Source organism: Carassius gibelio, chromosome B25 (genome assembly GCF_023724105.1).
Source record: "Carassius gibelio isolate Cgi1373 ecotype wild population from Czech Republic chromosome B25, carGib1.2-hapl.c, whole genome shotgun sequence".
Lineage (NCBI taxonomy): Eukaryota > Metazoa > Chordata > Actinopteri > Cypriniformes > Cyprinidae > Carassius > Carassius gibelio.
The window spans coordinates 1,101,476-1,116,948 of record NC_068420.1 but is presented as its reverse complement, the minus strand read 5'-3'; the positions used below and the strand labels follow the sequence as shown (position 1 = coordinate 1,116,948).

The 15,473-nt window shown below is 38.2% G+C and overlaps 2 protein-coding genes and 1 long non-coding RNA gene across 5 annotated transcripts in view; 2 read left to right on the top strand and 1 right to left on the bottom strand.

The window, feature by feature from the left end:
- LOC128014662 (uncharacterized) overlaps nucleotides 1-15,473 on the top strand; it is a 109,114-nt gene that overhangs the window by 81,708 nt on the left and 11,933 nt on the right. The window lies entirely within an intron of this gene.
- Nucleotides 1,570-4,146, bottom strand: LOC128014676 (uncharacterized). 2 transcript variants are annotated; one of them, XR_008183612.1, is made up of 4 exons: nucleotides 2,974-3,316; nucleotides 2,452-2,620; nucleotides 2,022-2,175; nucleotides 1,570-1,803 (listed from the first exon to the last, which is right to left on the bottom strand). It is a non-coding gene; the product is annotated as an uncharacterized LOC128014676 (long non-coding RNA). The 2 variants fall into 2 exon arrangements; XR_008183613.1 differs by lacking the exon at nucleotides 2,974-3,316 and adding an exon at nucleotides 4,018-4,146 and having other exon boundaries at nucleotides 1,571-1,803.
- LOC128014665 (E3 ubiquitin-protein ligase RNF217) lies at nucleotides 9,193-12,327 on the top strand. 2 transcript variants are annotated; one of them, XM_052598379.1, is made up of 5 exons: nucleotides 9,193-9,488; nucleotides 11,011-11,114; nucleotides 11,263-11,412; nucleotides 11,498-11,795; nucleotides 11,907-12,327. In XM_052598379.1, exons 1-5 carry the CDS (start codon nucleotides 9,410-9,412, stop codon nucleotides 11,957-11,959), a joined length of 684 nt encoding a protein of 227 aa, XP_052454339.1. In that variant the 5' UTR covers nucleotides 9,193-9,409; the 3' UTR covers nucleotides 11,960-12,327. The 2 variants fall into 2 exon arrangements, with proteins under 2 accessions (XP_052454339.1, XP_052454338.1); XM_052598378.1 differs by having other exon boundaries at nucleotides 9,196-9,488; nucleotides 11,498-12,325.

Sequence of the window (15,473 nt, the reverse complement as noted above, 5' to 3'; positions counted from 1 at the left end):
TTGTTCTCAAATATTTCTTACACTTGAAGTCACTATGTGATTTCAGATCTCTACTATCACTACTAACACTAGAAGAACATGCTACGTACATTGCAGGAAGGCCTGTCCGACAAACCTACACTGTTAAAAAATTACTGTAAATTTTACAGTAAAATACTGGCAGCAGGGTTGCGAGCCAGTTACTGTAAATTTTACAGTAGTCGTACTGTAATTTAATTTACAGATTTTTACTGTATTCTCAATTACAGTAAAATTCTGTAAATTAAATCCCAGTAAGACTACTGTAAAATTTACAGTAACTGGCTCGCAACCCTGCTGCCAGTATTTTACTGTAAAATTTACAGTAATTTTTTTATATTTTGTATACTGCATTTTTACAAAAAATATATTATATACTGCATTTTTAATACATTGTATATGGCATTTAACAATTATTTAAATAGCAAATGCACACATTCAAGTAGTTTACTGTGCAAAGCAATTCTTTGAAAAAAAGCATGTGTGTATTTGCTATATTAAAGTATATAAAATGATAGCATACAATATATTTTCCCTATTGCTGACTTAACTTTAACTGCATAAAGTGTTATATAATGCATAACTTAATTCACCAAAAAAATACAAAAAATAACATTTTTAAAATACAAAAAAACAGGTCAAAATGTTATATATCACTTTCAAATTTACATTAAAAAAATGACATAAAAAGTATGTTATTTTAAACATTTTTATTTATTTTAAAATTATTTAATTTTTTTAAAATGGATATGAAATTTTGGCATGATTTCTTTTTTATTACTTGGAACATATTGGCCATCATGGACCTAGACACAAAGAAATATTCAAACTGCGTTATAACCGAAACATGACCAACATGGTCATATTAAAACAGTTCACCCAAAAGTGAAAATTCTGTCATTTCTCACCCTCCTGTCATTCCACACCCTTAAGACCTTTGTTCATCTTCACAACACACATTAAGATATTTTTTATAAAACCTGATGGCCCAGTGATGCCTACATTGCTAGCAAGATCATTTCCTTTTCCAATGCCCAGAAAGGTACTAAAAACATATTTAAAACAGTTTATGTGACTACAGTGGTTCAACCTTAGTGTAATGAAGCAATGAAAATACTTTTTGTGTGCCAAAAAACAAAATCAGAGCATATCAAACTGCCAAAGTCACATGATTTCAGTAAATGAGGCTTCGTTACGTCATAAGTGTTTTGAAATTTCAATGGTTCATGTGACTTTTGCAGTTTGATACACGTTCTGAGCAAATGATTTGAAACAAAAGTTTCGTAAAGCTTCTAAGCTTCATGAAGCAGTGTTTTGAGACCACCCATCACTAGAATTTTTTTGGGGGGGGTTTTTGGTTTTAATATTTAGGTTGAACAACTGTAGTCACATGAATTGTTTTAAATGTTTTAGAGGCTTTCTGGGCATTGAAAAAAAGAAATGATCTTGCTAGAAATGCACGCTTCACTGAGCCACATCTTAATGTGTGATGTGAGGATGAACGAAGATCTTACGGTGTGGAACGACATAAGTAATTATTGACTTAATTTTCATTTTTGGGTGAACTAATCCTTTAAAAACCACAAAGACATTTTCAGATAGCTTTCATCATTAAAGAATAGACCAATATTGCCAAACAAGTCATACAAAAAAAAGTGCTGCATGACTGACCGGAAGGAGCCGCGCACTTGCAGAAGTCATACAAACTTTCCATCAAACAGATAAAAATCAACCAAATAACAATTATGCTCCAGATGAAGTTCCATCCCAGGATTCAAAGTGTGACTAGAAATATTGAAAAGAGTAAAGAGGACAATACATTAGATATATTACAAAACATAATAATACTTTCAGAAACAAATAGGGGGAGGACAGATACAGTCAGAGACAGATACAGGGATGAGAGGTACAGTCAGAGAGAGACAGAGGGATGGGAGGTACAGTCAAAGGCAGATAGAGAACAATAAAAGGAAGACGCAATCTTGGTGTGTGTGTATCCTTACATTTCAGAAATTCCATTGGAATTTGCACAGAAGAGTGGCAACATGTGGGTTGACTGCCACACATTTTCTTCTGTATCACTTGTCCTGTTTTTATTTCGATGGCACTTTTCCCTTGGCTTTGGGTCCTCTCTCTGGATTTATGCCCACAAAGCACCTAAAGGGTCATGAAACAGACAATATGTAATTAAGAGCGGTTTTAGGACCTCCAAGAAAGTTGGAGATGTCCACTAATAATAAAAAAAAAAACATATTTAACTCAATAGCTTGCTGGTGTTAAATAGGGAGACAAATATATTCTCTTCTCGAGTTAAGACACATTGTTTTAAAGGCATCAACAGAACACTGATAACATAACATTATTAAAAGGAATGTTCTGATATAACTTATCTATAAAATGCTGGTTCTGAAGTTGTTAGAATTCAACCATTACCTTTGAATGAACTCCAAGGTACACACTGCTTCCTCCTGATACTCAAGATTAAACTAGTAATAAGCAGCAAACAGAGTGGCAAGGCCGGACAGGAAACTGGGCTGAGTGCCCTCACACACCACCTCGCCTTCAATACTCAGCATCCAGTGCCCACTTGTCAAAGTGTCTCCTAAAACAATCAATATCACAATAGTAATTAATACCTATACCATATATTTTTTTTTTTTTTGCATTTCAGATTTTTACATTTACATTACATACTATATTTAGTAGGGGTTGGATAAAAATGTGATTCTTAAATGTATCGCAATGCATAAGCAGACGATTCTGAACTGATTCACAAATGTCAAAAATCAATTTTCTAAACGTTAATTTAATGTAATGTTGACGGAAAGTAAAAGGCGGATCTCTGAAACGCGGAAGTGCATGCCCAGACAGTCTGTGACATGCACATATTTCTTTTACTGTCTATGGTGTGTATCCACTGGCGCAGAGCAAGCGTTTTGAGACCTATAACGTTACTTGAGCGTTTTCAGTCCATTTAATGGAAGTTGAGCTTCCATAGTTGTATATGGTTTGTGGTGGATCGATTATGCAGCAAAATGCCTCCTAATGTGAAACAGACTGCAAGCACTTTGTTTTTTTCTTCCTGAACCTTCTGGTTGTTCGTTCATTTGAAATGACTCGAAAAAAGATTCGTTCATTTTGCTGAACGAGACTCAAAAGTCCGATTCGGTAAAATGATCCGAACTTCCCATCACTACAACTGATGATAAGATTCAAGTCATAGACGCAATAAAACAACTCGTTTGTTTATTGGTCAGTGTCGCGCATGATCAGTTCATTTGTTCAAGTGTCACCGCACTGATAAGGTGCCTTTGTGCACCCTGTGCCAAAATACACATAAGATTTGCCGTCCGACATAAATATAGACACATATATATAAATAGCATATTTAATAATTTCAAGGAAAACGTATTTGGTCGCCCTAAGGTAATAAATTAGGCTAACTATACAAAGCAGACTTTATATCAAACAGATTTGTTAAAGTTTTCACATTAACGTTACCTGAAGTTAGCAAAGGCTCAAAAAAAAATCTACATCTCACTGGTTACGTTAACCTCTTAGAAAAGCACCACTGAGAATTTATATGACACACACATCCTCCGTGAGCGACCCTGACTGACCGCGAGGCTTTAGAAACGCGTTTTATTTCGGCGCCCGTGTTAACAGATGACTGCATGTGCAAAGTTGTTTTACATCATAAAATAATCACGACGAAGTGTGCTGATAAACACTAAGTTACAGTGAATATAAACTATTAGCACTGAAACATGTCATTCATAACGAAGGATTCCAGAGATTTTCTGTCCATGGCTGCTATAGCGCCGGGGGATGTGTGAAATCCTACCGCGACCGCGCTACTGAAACCCCGCGCAATTCTGCCTCGCGCCCCGCGGACGGATGATGCTTGAATCTGGGGTTACCAATATAATCCGCGAATGTAGATGCATTCATATACTATAAACTACCAAACAAGAAATATAAAAAACTGAAGTCACTTACCACAGTTGTGAATCACTCCTCTTGTCTTTAACGTTAATCTCCTCGACCGTTGAAAACCTAACGATGCGGCTCTGAAGATTTGAAATTTACAGCAAAATTCTGTAAATTTGAGTCAGACCTACACGTGACCCCAGAATGCATTGCAGTTTACAGCAATATGCTGTATTATTAAAAAACAGAAAAAGTTCTGTGTTAGATTAACTGAGACTTGTCATGGAACTTGATAATTGTTGTTCTCTCGTTTGATTTGCTTATATTGTTCTTATTTGTAAGTCGCTGATTAAATTTAAATGTAAACTTTACTTACCATAATGTCTTTCACTCACTTCTCGCACAAGTCTTTTCATTGGTCGGTGGCAAAGTAAAGGACACAAACACGTCACACTCCAGGCAGGATTTAATTTTTACTTGTTTGTCACTACGTGCACTGGTAAGTGAATGAGCGGTGAATGGTTTTATTTGATTCATTGTAATCTTTGATTACAACATTCCTACCTTGTGTAATGTCATTCACTAAAGCAGTGGTTTTCAACTTGGGCTTGAATGCATTTTGTGTTGGACCTTGTATGTGTCACAGGGGTGAACTCTAACTTAGACCCCACCGTGAGGAGCCGACACCACAGGTCCGCAACAGATGGACAACACAGGCAAGAGGTAATTTCAAAGGAATAACAATCTTTATTGAACACAATGTATCAGTGAGCACAAGCGTGATAGACTTCAGTGTCCTCTAGGTCTTCTTCAGCTACGGATAGGTACTGATCGTACGTTGCAGTTTCGCCCTGACGGCGACTTCACCAATGGGGCGGCTCTCTTCAGGACTCGAGCAGTGAGTATACAGGCAAGGATGCTTCTCAGTCAAGGATACTTGTGTCAATACACAGTAGTGAGACAGTGGTTTAAAAGCTTACTTCACCAGCAATGCTGCATTCTTCAGGACTCTGACGGTGAATAGACAGATCAGGATACTTCGCAGTACAGAAAACTTTCGTCAGGGCACATTAGAGAAAGAGTGATTTAAAAGCTTACTTCCTTCCAGCTCAGCTGCATACTTCCAGACGGTAAGTAAGAAGGCAAGGATTTTCCCACAGCAATATGTTCCTTCCTAGGGCTTGCAAACAGAGAGAGTGGTTTAAGAGGAGATTTCAGTGAGGCAGTATAGTACTCAAAGCTCAGACAACCCAAGAGAGGATAGCGCAAGATGATACCTCACCAGCTCAGCTGTATCACTCTGAGATTCTAAGTGAAAATGACGTGACATTCAGCCAAGTATGGTGACCCATACTCAGAATTCGTGCTCTGCACTTAACCCATCCGAAGTGCACACACACAGAGCAGTAAACACACACACTGTGAACACACACCCGGAGCAGTGGGCACTGCGGCGGCACCCGGGGAGCAGCTGGGGGTTCAGTACCTTGCTCAAGGGCACCCAAGTCATGGTATGGCCGGCCTGAGATTTTAACCCACAACCCTAGGGTTAGGAGTCAAACTCTTTAACCACTAGGCCATGACTTCCCCAAACCTTCTGATCTGGAGTCAGATAGAATAGAAAATAGAAAGCAGGTATCATAACTTTTCACAAACGTGTAAGAAGGGGTTGGGACCGCTTCTCAGCAAAAGCACACCACACTCGTGTTCACCACAAATCCACAGCAATGAATCAATGTGTAACAATAAGGCAAAAGCACTGCAATTCACTCACACGTTAAGGCTGATCAGAGGCCTCAATCCATTTGTTACACTCCCGTGGGGGATATTCAATCCTCTTCAGCACACTCTGAAAACACATAGCTTCCCCAACAGTCAGATTTACATTCACTGTATCCTCTTCAAGCTTTTCGAATGTTTGTAAGATTAAATTCACTTATCTTTCTCTCTCGCTTCACAACGCAGATCCAATCTATAAATCAGTCCAGCAGATTCCCACAAGCGAACTCTGTTCCAGCAGACTTCAATGGGCGGCCTTCACCCCAACGAGGCTTCACCACAGCCCAGTACACTCCTAATGCAAACATCTTCAGGGAAGGGAACCTTTTCCCCGGAGACTTCATCAGGACACCTGCACACCCCCATAACTTCCCCAAGCAAGCTTGTACCCCACTCTGCTCCAGGAAAAAAAACAACTCCCCGAAACTTCTCTGAATAGCCCTTTTATCTTTGGCTTGTAAAGCCAGAAGCTTATGTAAACGCCGTTCCTCTCTCTCTCGCACCTGCAGTGCATTAGCGCTAATCAGGCTGGACAATGTTTCTGTCACACCCAAGGCATTTCTCAATACCAAGTTCGCAGAGTCTGGACTCCCGTCCTTCCGAGTTTAGACTTGCCAAGTTTGACTGAGAAGAACGAACTCTTGAGGATGCGAGTCCAGTCATTCTACAAATGGAACGGCAGCATACTTGATAGCGTCACTCAGCATGCTTTACTTGAATTAACTTCTTATTTATTTTCAATATATTAAATATATAAGTATTAAATATATTATTATATTAGTATTAATCTGATTATTTTCACTTTATATTTATAATGAAATTTAATATAATATTAAACAACTGCCTCTTTTTTAAAAAATCTATTAAACATATTAATATGTGGTTCAGGTAACATTACTACTGTGATTATATTTACGTAGTTTAAAATAAAATAAAATATGTGGAAACAACTGCCTCTTTTCATTAAGAACAATCTAGTAATAAACCCACAATTTAAATAAAAAAAAGCAGGAAAAACGGTTGAAAGGTGTAAATCAATAGTAAATCAGTGTAAATCAAAATGGAACACCTTACGTTGAATTTCGTGCACAATATTATTTAGAAATGTATTAGAGAGTTTTCTCCTTCGCCATTGATGCGAACCTGGTTCGAACTGAATTCTGGGTTATGGTCCGTATCAAGTCCGCACAAGTCACCTCTCCATGCATCCTCGGTAAAAGGGGCGGATCAAGAACACATCCAGGCATTTGAACTGGACTTGGCTAGATGTGAACTTTGAATTGGATCAGTACTTGGGCAGCGACTGATGACGTTTTACAAGTCCACAGGAACACAAGCTCCCGGATGTGTCGCACACAAATCGTTCCCTCGAGAAACTCGTGACTCATCAAGAGGGTTCCGCTCGCTGAGCGTTTTTGTCACCCGTGACATATGCTTTTAGCAAAAAAGTCAATGAATGGGCTTTGCATTAATTAAGACCTTGAATCGTGTGAAAAGTCATTACACGGTTTTCTGAAGGCATTTACAAACTTTAGACAGCTTAAGGAAAATATCACTAGTTTATTTTGAACATAGGGCCTTCATAATAAATGTTTCATATACTGTCACGTGGAACCATTTTTTTAATTAAAATTAAATGAAAGTAATTTAAATTTAAAATATTTTGCAGCATAAGAGACTTTTAAAAAAAAACATTACAGTCATTTGAAGGTAGTGTCAAACCAGCAGTGTAGTGTAACACATGTACACATAACGTTACATATTTATATTAGTCAACATTTGACGTGGATCAAAACCTTTCATTGATTTCTTAAAACAAACCAAATACCGATATCTTTTTTTGTGTGTGTGTGTATGACATGAATTAAAACAAAACATTAAAAGCATTCATTTTGATTTGATGATACCTTCAGAAACCTTGAAATAATCATTTCATCTTTTATTATAAATTAGATAATTGTGCTTCAAGTATAACAATGGTCAAAGACAAAATGTTGCAAACCACTGCATTAAAATAATATAATATTTGATGTTAAAACTCGTGGTCTGTACTTGTTTCTGTTTGCAGGTCTATTTGAACTGTCATCTTTCATTATATTCACTGTTTCCCACTTTTGCTATTTACTTTATTACTCTGTTGTAGTGTTTAGTTTTAGTCTCTGTCTCTAATTGTATGTGTGTGTTTGTACAGGTGTTGTGAACTGGGTAAAATTTGAAATGAAAGAGTGTAAAATATTAAAACTTTTATTCAAATCTTGCTTTGGTTATTATGGAAATGTGCAGCGTAGTTTCCTCAGAGAACCCAGACTGCTGTTCCATGGGTCAGTACTAGAGGATCAGGGCAGAGTGTTGGGTAAAAGGATTAATGCTGGACCGAAGAGATATAGAGCTATATTTACAAATGCCAGCTTTCCCCTCTGTCAGAATAATTAACAGAACACTATCAGAACTAAATAACAATGAAATACTTGTGTATTTGCATGTTATTTACAAACAATTCTGATGTTGTTCACATAACCCTTGTCATTGTCATTTACATGCATTATGTGCCAGTGCTAGATTGTGAGTTAGTTTGTTAGTTTGTTAGTTTAGATGTTAGTTTAAAAATCAGATTAGGACGCAACAATCCAAACTGTAAAATTGAAAATTAGAATGAGATACAATTATCAGTTTGAAATTGTTACAAAGAAATTGAAAATGAAAGATTAAGACCTACTGTCATTGTACTCTCTTTAAGTACTCTTAAGTGGCCTTTAATTTAAATTATATGATATTATCTGCAAATGCAGTTTTAAAAAAGTATACTTTTAAAATTTGAAGTGCACAAAAGTGAACTTCTTTTTCACAAGGTTGTTGCCATATCCACTTATTTTAAAAAATTTTTATTAAACTGTTAGCAATGCTTGTTCAGTATGGTGTTGTAAATGTGGTTGTCACTACCTGCATTTTTCAGAAGTTAATTTAGTTGTTGCGGTTGACACTTCCATTGATTACTGAACTGTGTGAACAGAACGAGAATAAGCTCTCAAAACGTGAATTAACATGGCCGTGTTTACATGGCCTACAGGGATAGGATATCCTGGATATCAATACACTCAAAACAGACTTGATTTTGCATTGGTTTTATAATTTGATTGTGTTTTATTTCTGTGCTTTTTATATAATTTTAATGAAAAATAATTAAAAATAAAGAAATCTGTAGGCAACTTGTCATGGGTTCCTTGACACTGAAAACGCACACAATGAGTTTCTCAATTGACTTTATAATGTAATAATTTTTACTTCATGTTCATGCCTTACAAATATATATATTTTTGGGATGAGACTTGATCACTGTATTACCAGAAGATGGAGCTGTTACTTAAAAAAATACACACATGATTTCTTCAGATAAAGCAGAGAAAAGAGAAACCTGTTGGTTATTACCTTTTACTTCATTCATGGATCCCATAAAACTCATTTAATTGACTCACAAACTATTGCCTGTCACAAATGCAGTTGTTGGATTTCACAAATTATCCTGTTATTATTGTTCTCATGGGAAAGTGAAACCTGAGGATCAGTCATGTGATTTCAGCTAAGCCTGCTTGAAAACAACAACACGGAAGTATGTTTTCAGAAAGTCACAGTCACGGAGGTGTGTGAAAGATAACTACAGTTTTTTAAGAGTTTCTTCCTCAAAATGTCAGGAGGTGAGAAACGATATTTTCAGTCAGACGTTTTGCGTGGCATTAACATTGTTAAAAAGCCCGGAAATATCGGTAAGTAGACTACTTGTTTATTATAAAGGAAATGGGGCATACATCTTTCACTTTACCACAACAAAAATAAATTTATTATTGGAACACAGTTTTGCAAAAAGTTTATGCAAGTTTGTAAGTTTTCTATTAGTTGATATAAGCTGTATTTCATAAACGCAACACACACTCTCCATCGATTCCAGTATTCTGGTTACCGGTAGATATTTGTACTAAAGTATGTAGAAAAACGTATAATTTTTTTATATATATAATACCTGTGTTTTTTAATGTAAGGATACATGTGTGGACTTCCTTTTTCTCATATATTGCTCAACATGTCTGAATGATTTGCATTAAACACAGGTCACAAGTTAACACGATCACATTTCCTTGATTTAGCGGCAGCACAGTCCTGTCTTGAATCCAGAGATATGGAGCGGATTTGGTGTAGCTCGGTAGCTCGGTGGTTCGTGACTGCTGTCTCGTGGCGCGCCGTCTTTTAGCGCATGTTCGAAACTGCAGTCGTTCCATCACATCTGCAGCAGATTCGGCGATTCTAAAAGTACAAACTGACGTGATATTAAGTGTCTAATAAACGAGACTTGCTCATTGCATGATTCTGATATCCTTGTAAGGATTACAAGTTATTGGTATGATCACCCGTAGCGGCTGAAGTAAGTAGAATAAACAAAAAAATTAAGTACGTCTTTGTTGGCGCCGGTTTCGAACATGCGCTAAAAGACGGCGCGCCACGAGACAGCAGTCACGAACCACCGAGCTACCGAGCTACACCAAATCCGCTCCATATCTCTGGATTCAAGACAGGACTGTGCTGCCGCTAAATCAAGGAAATGTGATCGTGTTAACTTGTGACCTGTGTTTACCTATTATGAAAATAAACCATAGCAGAACCCTGACTACATTCTATGGTTTGTGATGCTAAAGAACATTTCATGACGTCTCAGACAGCTGTAAATTTGTGGCTACTGTGGTTTAATTATAAACCATATCGTTAACTCATATTTACCATAGTAAAATAATTTTCTTTGCCTCTTTATTTTTGTTTACTGTAAAAACTTCAACCACATTGAAGTATTTTTTGGAAAAAAAAAATGAATAAAGGTAGAAATATTATATTAGAAGTTATACATATATATTTTTGTAAAGTTATCCAAAGGATTCATTAGCTAATCAAAAAAGAACATTAGATTAATAATTTATTTTAATAAAAATAATCATTAGATTAGTCAACTAATCGAAAAATAATCATTAGATTAGTTGACTAATCGAAAAAATAATCGTTAGATTAGTCAACAGAAAAAATAATCGTTAGTTGCAGCTCTATTTTCAAGCCTCTCGCTCTCTCTATTTTTATTTTTTTTGTCCCATGTATTGTGTTTTTCTGTAACTGTAGCCTACTCTCTGTTATACCTAAAATAAATACAATATGTAAGTAATAAATAAGAGCAACAGTGCCAGTGGTAATTTAAATGGAAAAAATAACTTGTAAAAAGTAATGTTTAATGTGTAATTTGCCCATCAGATCCATGTGACAATGATCCAGATGTTTTAAGAGCTGAATTATCCTGTGGTCACATCACTGGACCTGAGACACTGACAGACTACTGCAAATACCAGCTGATTGACGTAAGTGTAGACAAGGCTTCATCCAGAGCAGATTTATTTAACTTTACTCTGTTGTAATCTGTATCATGTGCATGTTTGGACTAAAGTCAATCCTGCTGTGTGATGACTGTTGAAATATCTTGACATTGCTCAAAATGATGAATTGCAGGGTAAAGCTGAGCTGAGATGCCCTTTGTGTCAAGAACAATGGTCTTACCAAGAAGTGCGTAAACTTGCTAAACTCACACCTGAAGAACAGCTATACTTTGAGGAAAGACTTGCCAACAACGCTACTAGAAAGACAACAGACATTAAGAACGTAGGGACATATTTTAAACCTTTTAATTCTTAGAAACATCTGTATGGTTTAGTTATTGTTCATGGTTTCTCTCTGTCTCTTCCAGTGTCCTGGTTGTGACTGGTTGATCGAGAGATCAGACCCATTTAATCTCAGCGTGCAGTGCACCATTTGCTCTGCGAAGAATAAAAAAACCTTTGAGTTCTGCTGGCAGTGTTTGAGAGAGTGGAAAGGTCGGCGTCCTCGATCTGATCGATGTGAAAATGAAGGCTGCAGCAACACAGAGCTGGATCTGCTGAGAGATTGTGCAACTATTATTTTAAAAAAAGCTGGAAATATTGTATGTCCAGCTGTTCGTGCTTGTCCAACATGTGGTCTGCTGATTAACCACAACACAGAGAAATGTAAAAATATTGTGTGCTCTCGATGTAAAAAAGAGTTTTGTTTTGTCTGTCTGAAGCTCACACCAGACTGTCTGAAGACGATGCCTAATGGATGGTTTCTTCTCTGTTCAGATGGTGTGGCTCCAAGACAGACTTCAATTCCACCCTGGAGAGATAACAAATAAATCACAAAAAGTCATCTTTGGTTAATAGAAAGTAAAACTGTTTTGATTGTCAGTATGATATGTGGATGCATTAAAAGATTTGTTGGGATAAAAAACAAAAAACAAAAAAAAAATCTAAGAAGCTTCAAAATAAAAAGCTTCCTGTGTTTGTCTCTACTCTGGGACCTTTAGGTAGTCAGTGGCATATGGGATCCTCCCACAGTTCATATCAAGTGATATTAATAATAATAATCCTTTTATATGCCTATCTACTTCTGTGTATTTATTCCACTTCCATTTGCGCATAATTGTTTATCTGTAAATAGCATATCTGTTTATTTTTTTACTGTATTGTATTTGTAATGGTAACCCAATAATTGGCACCATAAATTGAGTAGCCAAATTAAACAGAGGCAGTGTGAATACAAAACTTTGAAATGTAAATGAATATTTAAACTTACAAAATGACAATCATCCAAGCCCAATAATATAATTAAACATGCAGCGGCCGGTGTTCAGTTTCAAGGAGGAACTCCCGGCCAAGAAGGTAGTACCTGAAAGTGTCCAGGGCCCATTTAACGGCCAAGCACTCCTTCTCAATGGTGGAGTATCTCACCTCCCTGGGATAAAGCTGGCAACTTATATAGGCCACTGAATGTCTGTCTCCCAGTGCCCCTTGCAACAGCACTGCCCCAATTCCCGTATTAGTCTGCAAAACAAAAAGTTCTTCAAAATTAGGACAAGAGAGCACAGGATCATTGCATAGGGCATTTTTAATGTCCTGGAAGGCATGCTTTGCCTCCTCAGTCCACTGAGTTTGGACAGGACAGGTCTTTCATGTCAGATCAGTTAAAGGTGCTGCTCGAACAGCAAAATTAGGCACGAAGCATCTATACCACCCAGCCATACCCAGAAATGCTCTCACTTGAGTTTTCGTTTGTGGAAGGGAACAGTCTTGAATTGCCTGTATGTTTTGTATCTGTGGCCTAATGACACCACCACTGATAACATACCCCAGGTATTCATTTTCTTTCTTGGCTATGGCACATTTACGGGGATTGATAGTAAGACCAGCTGATTGAATACAATGAAACACCTCTTTGAGATGCACAAGATGTTCTTCCCAAGATGAACTGAAGATAATGACATCATCCAAATACGTATCCTTCCAGCCCACCTAGCACTTGGTCCATTAACCTTTGGAATGTCGCTGGTGCCCCATGCAGTCCAAACGACATAGTACAGAAATGGAAGAGCCCCCAGGGTGACTTAAAGGCTGTCAGCTCTTTTGCAGTGTCACTCAAATGGACTTGCCAGTAGCCTTTGCATAAATCAAGCATGGTCAGCCACCTAGCCCTTCCAAGATGGTCATTCAAATCATCAATTCGTGGAGTAGGGTATGAGTCAAATTTGGAAACTGTATTTAAATATCTGAAGTCCACACAAAAGCGTAGAGTTCCATCTTTTTTTTTTTGGAACTAAGACTACAGGGCTACACCACTCACTGCTAGCAGGTTCAATAATACCCATGGCTAGCATTTGATTCACCTCTTCCTTTAATGCTGGTAATATCCATTCCGAGATATAGTAGCTCTTGCGTCAATTGGCAGCCCCTTCATGTAATGTGATGTTGTGATGAATCAGAGTGGTGCGACCAGGTTTCTCTTGGCACACCCCTGGGCTACAAATCTTCTGAAGCTGTGACTGTTGAAGGGGGGAAAGATGATTGAGGTCAAAAGTGGTTACTACTGGCCACCTCATCTTCATCCTCCACCTGACGATTCATACACACACCCATAGATATATACACTAGATGTCGCCTTGGCTACGGCAGTTCATTGGAACGAATGCATCAACAGAGCCGCCATCTTGGAACAGGGGAGCCCCTCCTCTTTAATGCATCAGCGTCAATGTAAGCAAAGGTCTAACCGAAATAGAATCACCATAAAGCTCAGAACTTGTAAAATTTGCACGACCTACAGACTTTTTACTTTATTAAATGTTTAGATTTCCTTTCATTTAAATAATGCCCCCTTTCTTTATCGTTTTCTTTTTCTATCGTTTCCCAGCTACCTCCTATGACAAAACCCCTGTTCCAAGATGGCAGCGGTTTTGATGCATGCTTAGAACCCCAATGCGACATCTAGTGTATATATCTATGACACACACCAGCCACTTGAGGCAGTCTCTCATGCCATTTCTTGAGCAAATTAACATGCAGTACTCAAATTGAGCACCTCTTCCCCAAGTTGGCAACCTCATACATAGTAGGTCCAAGCTTGCTGACCACTTCAAAAGGTCCCTGCCATTTAGCGAGCAGTTTGCTGGTATCGCTGGGTATCATTACCAACAGCCTTTCTCCAGTCTCAAAACTCCTTTCTTTGGTCATTTGATCATAATATTTTCGCTGACGTTGTTGTGCTTGAGCTAAGTTTGACTGGGCTATCTGAGTCATGCTCTTCAACCTCTCTCGCATTTGAAGAACATAAGAAAGGACATGTTGAGTCTCTGGAGCCTCCTGGCCTCCCATCCAGCACTCCTTCAATAGAGCCAAGGGAGCACACATCTCCTGCCCAATATAACAACTCAAAAGTTGAGAAGCCAGTAGAAGATTGAGGGACCTCGCTGTAAGCAAATAGTAAATAGGGAATCCACTGATCCCAGTCAGCTCCAGATTCACTCACATACTTCCGCAGCATTTGTTTAAGTGTCTGATTAAACCTCTCTGTCAAACCGTCAGTCTGTGGGTGATAAGGTGGTTCTTATACCCTTAATCCCCAACAAGCAGTACACCTGTCGTAAAAGCTTAGAAATAAAGTTGGAACCTTGATCAGTCAAGATAGTTTTAGGAAAACTCATTCGGGAGAACAACTGCATAAGGCAAATTGCAATGGTCCTAGCCTTGGCTGTCTTAAGAGGGAAAACCTCCGGGTACCTTGTTGCATAATCCGTGATAACCAGCATAAAGCGATTTCCAGTTTTGCTTCGTTCTAATGGCCCTACCACATCCATACCTAACTGTTCAAAAGGCACACCAACTATGGGAAGTGACTCTATTGTGGCTCTCGGGGGACCTTGACTTTGTCATGATCAAGCGAGTCTACCATGTCCATGTATACATATGCAGCCCTAGCCTCGCCCAACAAGAGGGGCACTAACCTAACTGCCCAGTCGGTTGTTGGCCACCGACACGCCATCGCTATTCATTCAAAAGTAGCTAAATAATGCTCTACATCATCTGTCTCACTCAGTCGTTGCAGGTGTGGCTCCCTCTCAATTCTCAGCGGACTCTGGCCTTGGCCTTCCAGTGGAGATGCAGCTGGTGATTCCATCTGTTGGCTGCTGGATGTATCCCATAAAACTGAGGGCACTCGCTGGACTGTTGGTTGCAATAAAATGCCAGTCTGAACATCACTACAAGGCTTTAGATCTCACATGCACTTCCTGCTGCAGAAGAGAGAACTGATGCTGTATTGCTCTCCACGGAGCATCTTGTCGGTCAGCCTCTTGCTCCAGGCGACGGTCTCGAGCCTGC